The 6,904-nt window shown below is 29.0% G+C and overlaps 1 protein-coding gene across 1 annotated transcript; it reads right to left on the reverse strand.

Moving 5' to 3' along the window:
- Window positions 1–6,040: 6,040 nt before the first annotated feature.
- LOC145004898 (uncharacterized) lies at window positions 6,041–6,904 on the reverse strand. Its single transcript, XM_078963925.1, has 2 exons — window positions 6,622–6,904; window positions 6,041–6,507 (listed from the first exon to the last, which is right to left on the reverse strand). Exons 1-2 carry the CDS (start codon window positions 6,902–6,904, stop codon window positions 6,041–6,043), a joined length of 750 nt encoding a protein of 249 aa, XP_078820051.1.

Genomic DNA, 6,904 nt, shown 5'->3' on the forward strand with positions numbered 1-6,904 from the left:
TAGTTTTTTATTCATATTTAAGCAACTTTATTTTGTTATATATTTTTTACCATTTAATTTGTTAAATTTATTCGCATATTTTCATTTTCACCAATCTTTAAGGTAACAATGATCATATGTAAATATTTTTTAACAAATTTGATGGATAATTGTGGACAAAAAACAAAAATTGCTTAAACGTGAACAATATGAAAAGACAATTATCTTGATAATTTAATTTACCCACTTTTAGGGCATGTTTGTGAGTTCATTTGAAACATCTTATTGACTTTTTTGGAAAAAAAACCAAGTATTCATCGCTATTTGGAAAAGCCATATTTATGCCTAAAAATTAGTATTTACCAAACACTTTTTTTTAACTAATTGGCTTTTTGAAAACCCAATATGTTAATAAGTTATTTTAGAAAGCACTTTCGAACACCTAGCTTCTTAATAAAGATTTATTTTTTTATATTTGATTGCATTATTTTTCTAAGCATTACATTTAAAGCATCCATAATAATTGATTATTTATCTTATTTATAAACTTTTAATTTTACAAATCAATTTTCTAATAATTTATTTTTAGCAAATCAATTTTAATATTATTACAACTTTCTTTATACTTTTTAATTAGAAGTTTATAAACTTTCTTTTAATACAATGTTCTAAATTTGTATTTAATGAAAGTATATGTAATGTTCTAAAAAAATTACACAAAATATATGAAATATTCTAAAAATGTTGTAAAAGAATGTTTGCAAAGAGTTTACGAAAGTTATAAAAAAGTTGTATGAAAATGTTATGAAAATATAAAAAAAAAATTAATAAAACTATAAACAAAGTTTAAAACATTATATTAGGAAAACCCATGAGAAAAAATATCTTAGAAATATTGTAATAAACTATAAAAAGTCTTACGAATTTTGTCACGAAAAAAAAATGTTTACATTCGGACAACTTTCATTTTTTGTGTACATTTAGTTATTTAACTTATTAAATGTGTTTACATGTTATCATTGGTACATGAGATAGTCGGCGACAATGACAATAACTAAAAACATTAAACAAATTACATGTTCAAATCCTCAAATTTATACAAAAATTGTCTAAACGTAAATAAAACGAAAAAATAATTACACTATAAATATTTTCCATTTATTTTAGTTGCAAATTGCTAACCTTCGTTTAATATAGTTTGTGTTTGTAAATAGTTCTTTTAATTGCCGATAAACGGATATAGTTGGTACTTCTTTTTATTATCGATTAACCGGTAATCGAGTTCATGCCTCTTATTTTTATTTATCAGCGTAGTTTCAATTAAAAAGTTGTTTCTGGCTACGTTGTTACATTCTTTCAATTAAGAAGTTGTAGCTCGTAATTAAACCATTTTTTCTTTATCAATATAGTTTTAGTTATGTTATTTGGATATAAAAAATATTTTAATATTTTACTGTGATGTAAGACCCTTTAAAGTTATAATAAAAAGATCATGAATTCTAGTGTAAATTGTAGCTAATGATCAGTGTTCATTGAACCTATATGCTTCAGCTCCTAGTGTGCGTGAATCGTTCTCATATTACTTGTAATGTACGTCAATCGATTAGCATTTTCATGTATGCTTTATCAGTAACGAGTTGTGGATTGTAACTAATAATTAGCATGTCATATTATTTTTTGTGGCTTCAAACATGCATCTTGGAGTCCACTTTTTTTTAGCTGTTAATTAATGGCCTAACTACTTGAAAATCAGGGAAGCAAGAGATAAGCAACAATTTGATTGAAACAAAGACGTGGATAGGTTTATTTTACGTAATTAATTAATAAAATATAATAGTAATTAATGTTATACTTCATGTCTATGTGGTTAGTAATGGCGGTTTATAATGTCTTCACGAGATGTTTAGATCTAGCCATACACGTCAAGTTGTTGAATAAGGCATTCTTTTTCTATAGCTGCATAGAGAGATTACCATTAAGGAAAATGACTGCTTCACATGACTTCTATCCCTATAAAGATGCCCAACACATAAAAATAAAGGGAGGGAGAGACAGATCACAAGTATAATGATGGTGGGAAATAAAAAGATGCTTTCTGGTTCTTCAGATTACTTTTGTGGAGAAAACGCAAAACCAAATTGTTTATATTATATTCATGAATGGATTTCTTCATTGAAGCTTTAATTTTATGGTACCAGATGTTAATTAAAAAGATCATGAATTGTAATCGTTTAAGTATTTCTTATAAGAAAAACCCTACATTTCTCTATATTGCTTAATTTATGAAATGTCTTCCGCAGGCCGTTAGTTGGGGCCATTAGTTTCGTAGGTGTAGTTTTATAAATAAATATTTTGTCTATATAATAAGAATTAGAGATAACATTCTTCAGTATTATAAAAAATAAATACTTCTTTTTACAAGATATAGAACTTAACATCTAGGTATACACCTGATATTACATTGGTATCGAAGGTATGAACCGAACAAAGAAGAAAAAACAAGAATAAACAATTACTTGGTGTATTTTATTGCCGAAAAATTAACTTAAACATCCTAAATATTAACTATATCTATCTCTTCTAATAAATAAAATCTTTAAATACCACATGTCCCATTTCTAAATAGGCTAATTGATTCGTGACAATTTGTAAGAAACTCCTACTTTCTCATTTTTTTTTGGGTGTTTCCTTAATTATTTTCCGGAAAGTATTTGTAAGAAATTCAAAATTCAAGTCTTCATTTTTTTTGGTAATCGTAAAAATCTTTCATTTAAAATTTTAAAAAACATCTTATATATATTCGAAAAATTAAAAAGTATTTATAAGAAGTTTTCAAATTTTCCTTTTTTTTTTATAACCAGTAAACGTGATTTAAAAATCCAATTTCATGCTTTGTATTTAAAATTTGAATTTAATCCTTATACTTTGTTAGTGTAACAACATAAGTCCATGTAACTTTTTTTTTTCAATAACTTTTTAGCTATGTAATTACTTTTTTATCTTTAAATACTTATAAAAAATTATATTAGTTTAATTTCAATCACAAATATGTTTACAATTTTTTTTAACACAATAAATTATTATTGTTAAATTTTAGTTTACAAAATTAACGTTTCATCATTAACGTTTAATTTTTAAAAAAATTTTATTCATACAAAATGCTTAGTAATATATATAATAACAATGACTTTATCATATATTTATCTATACACTTTTATATAGTACATACTCTTTTTATAAACTGTCTTAAAACCTTTGGACGTCAAAATTCAATTCAAAGTGAAAATGAGATAATTTTCGTTGGTGTTTGTTTTGCTATGACCATAAATAAAAGTCAATGTTCATCGATGTCAAATGCTGATTTTTTTACAAGAACCAATTATCTCACACGATCAGTTATATGTTGTTTTATCCAGAAAAATGAGTATATAATGATTGAAGTTATTAATTTTAAATAAAAATTGTAATTTAACCAATAAAACGTCAAATGATATATACAAAGAAGTGTTTCAAAATGTAATTTAAAAGATTTTCTATTTTACTTATCAGATTCATCCGGCTTTACTTACAATCTAAAATACATTGCTTTTTACTGTGTTGACATTTAATCTTATTTTTGTCTATATAATAAAAAATTTAAACATGTTTAACTTGGTTCCATGGGTTATAACCTAATTTATACTAATAAAACTAGACTCCTACTCTAACACAAATAGTGCATAAAAGGAATGTTTCCTAAAATACTCTTATAACTAAAATTGTCCCAGATTTTCTTTTGTGATAAACCGATTAATCCAACAATCACTCCCTTAATCGGTTTGTTCACGTCTATCACTTACAACTGTGTTTCTCCGCCATTAACCACTGACGTACACCGCCACATTCACAACCTTTGTTCACCTTGTTTTAGCAACCTGTTTTACAAAGGCAGCAACCACCGCGATTCTCAACCTTTCCCAGATACCTGACCTCCACCTCGGTTACGTCTAAAGTCCTCCATACCTTTTGATTATTCACAACACATGTAACATGTACCATGATATCCCATTGGATACATTAATTACTATCTCGACTTTTCTCGGATTCACAACCTCTCTCCAGCCATACCTTTGCTGATCAATCATATTCCCTTCTTGTCTTGATAGGTATACCTTTGCTGATCAATCATATTCTGAGAGATTCTTCCATTGAATTCCCTCGGTTCAATCTTCTCACATATGTCGTGTGCATCCATAATCAACTTCACTTTGACCGCCCATACCGGATAATTTGTTGGAGTCAAAATTGAAACTTGAAACGTCATCGTATCTCATTCTTTAACCAACAACATCTTATTCTCCTTTTAATAACACCGGCCTAATTAAACTTGTTCCGAGACACCGAACAACAAGAAAAGGTCACGCCCACCTTTACCGTCTTCCGCCACTAGCAAAACGAACCGAATCAAAGCCACCCGCTTTGACGTCTTCCCATCCGTTTATTCTGCGCCTTCGGTTAGTCTCTCTTTACCTTAGAACAAGCTTGGTCAAGAAAAATCAGGGCTACTGTTGAGCTGCTTCAACTCGCGCTCAAAAAACAATCCACACCCCATTAAACTGAACCCGATTCCCGATGCATCAGCCCCACAACAAAAGACTACAATTTTTTTAATACCAACTCTCAAACCGGCCACCCTACGTCTTCACGAGCCCTAGGCTCTAAGCTCTGACACTAAGTGTAGGTATACCACCTAATATTACCTTGCTATCCAATGTAAGAACTGAACAAAGAAGAAGAAAATAACAAGAATAAGGAATTACTAGGTGAACTTTATTGTAGGAAAAAGTTAACTTAAGCATCTTAAACATTAACCATATTTATACTAATAAAACTAGACTTCTACTCGAACACAAAAACTGCATAAAAAGAATATTTCCTAAAATACCCTTAGAACTAAAATTGTCTCAAAATTTCTCTTGTGATACACCGATTAATCCAACATAACAAAACCAAAAAACTAACACCTACATATGGGCGGAGCCAGGATTTAAGAATAAGAGGTTTAACAGTCTCACATCATAATAATATATTAAAATATAATGTTATACAAACATGTCTCCATTAGCCTTAATCTTCAAAAAAAAAAAAAAAAATCATCGGTCTAAAATTTTAAATGAATAAAAAACAAAGAATTTAAAACTTTTGTCCATTAACCTCGATCTTCAAAAAAAAAATCAACTAAATATATGAATCAACTCATATTCATCCATTAACCTATGAGTATTAAAATAATAAGTTAGAACATATACACATATGGTTCATTTTAGAAAAATAGAATATATATATATATATATATATATATATATATATATATATATATATATATATATATAAACATAAAAAAATGATACCTTGTGCACTTTGAGTTGTGCTCGTCTTTGTTTCATGGAATCTAAATCATCAATAATCGTATCCGTAGGAAATGCATCAGCAATATCTCTCCCAATGTTAACAAGCAAACAACTTTTAAGAAAATCATCACTCATGGTATTTTGAAGTTGTGTTTTCACAAGTTTCATTGTTGAAAATGCTCTTTCAGATGTCGCGGTAGAAACAGGGAGAACCAATATCAAACGAATCAATCTACCAAGCAAGGGATAAGTACCCGACTTTCCTAGTTCATGTAGACCACTACACAACTCATAAATTGAAAAAGAATTTTTTAGTTGTGGTTGATTTTACACATCTATTTCATAATGTTGTACTCAAGTTTCAACAATTTCCTCTCGTGCTCTGTAAAGTCTAGAGGATAATATGATGTTGCCAATTTACATATATCCTCAACATTTAAGGATTTTCTTGGATCTAGCATAACATTGAGACAGAGAAGCTCTGTTGCAGACTCATTAAATATGGAATTTAACTCTTGCAACTGACTATCAATATCAGCAATGAATAGTTCAACTCGGTAGTGATTCTCTATGGTTATATTGTCTTTTTCACAACGTTGGCGAATTACATATGTATAATTTTCATTCATGTTAGGGACGTGAATGATATTTTTCTCACAAAAACAAACCACTTAATCCAAACGAGATTGCCAACCTTCATCTCTAAACTGTTGAATCAATACTTTTTTTGTAGAAAATAAGGCAAAATCATTAACAATATGTATAGATTTTTGTTGTAAACTTTGGAAAATCTTGTCAGTTAGCCCCATCAGATCTTTCATCATGTGCATAACAATGAAAAAATCGAATGATAGTGCATGTGTAAGTGAATATGCCGCATCGCCAATTTGATAAGATGTAGAACCTTTTATAGCAATGTCATTCAATACTGCACAAGATGGACCAAACAATCTCATCAAACTGCATATTGATTTGAAATGAGAACTCCACCTAATATCTCCAGGTCTTTGGAGTGTTTGTATTTGATTTGTGCCTTTTCCACTCTCAAGCTCTCCAACCTCGACTAAATGATAAATTTCAACAATTTGAGCATCTTGCAGTTGATCATTACGTTTGGAGGAAGAAGATATGACATTAACTACAAAGTTTAAAGTCTTAAAGAAGTTATGTACCTCAGTCACATCTTTAAACGAAGCAACTAGAGCCAATTGCAGTTAATGGGCAAAACAATGTATATAATAAGCATACATACATTCCTTTAATAATAAAGCTTGCAACCCATTCCATTCTCCACACATGTTACTAGCCCCATCGTATCCTTGACATTGAATGTCTTGAACACTAAGTTTATGATAAGATAAACAAGATAATATCTCATTTTTCAAGGTCAATGAAGTTGTATCTTTAACATGATGTAAGTCCAAAAATCTTTCTTTGACATTCCCATGTTGGTCGAAAAATCTCACAACAATAGCCACTTGCTCTTTCTTAGATTCATCTTGAGACTCATCAACTATTAAACAAAACTTTGACAT

The sequence above is a fragment of the Lactuca saligna genome, chromosome 1 (genome assembly GCF_052625555.1).
Source record: "Lactuca saligna cultivar CGN05327 chromosome 1, ASM5262555v1, whole genome shotgun sequence".
NCBI lineage: Eukaryota > Viridiplantae > Streptophyta > Magnoliopsida > Asterales > Asteraceae > Lactuca > Lactuca saligna.

What these genes read in the sequence shown, in the direction of transcription:
- LOC145004898 (XM_078963925.1), bottom strand. Translation starts at nt 6,904, where the DNA reads ATGTCAAAGTTTTGTTTAATAGTTGATGAGTCTCAAGATGAATCTAAG. An exon ending in AGCTTTATTATTAAAGGAAT is followed by an intron (nt 6,508 to 6,621) that starts GTATGTATGCTT and finishes TAAACTTTGTAG; the next exon opens with TTAATGTCATATCTTCTTCC.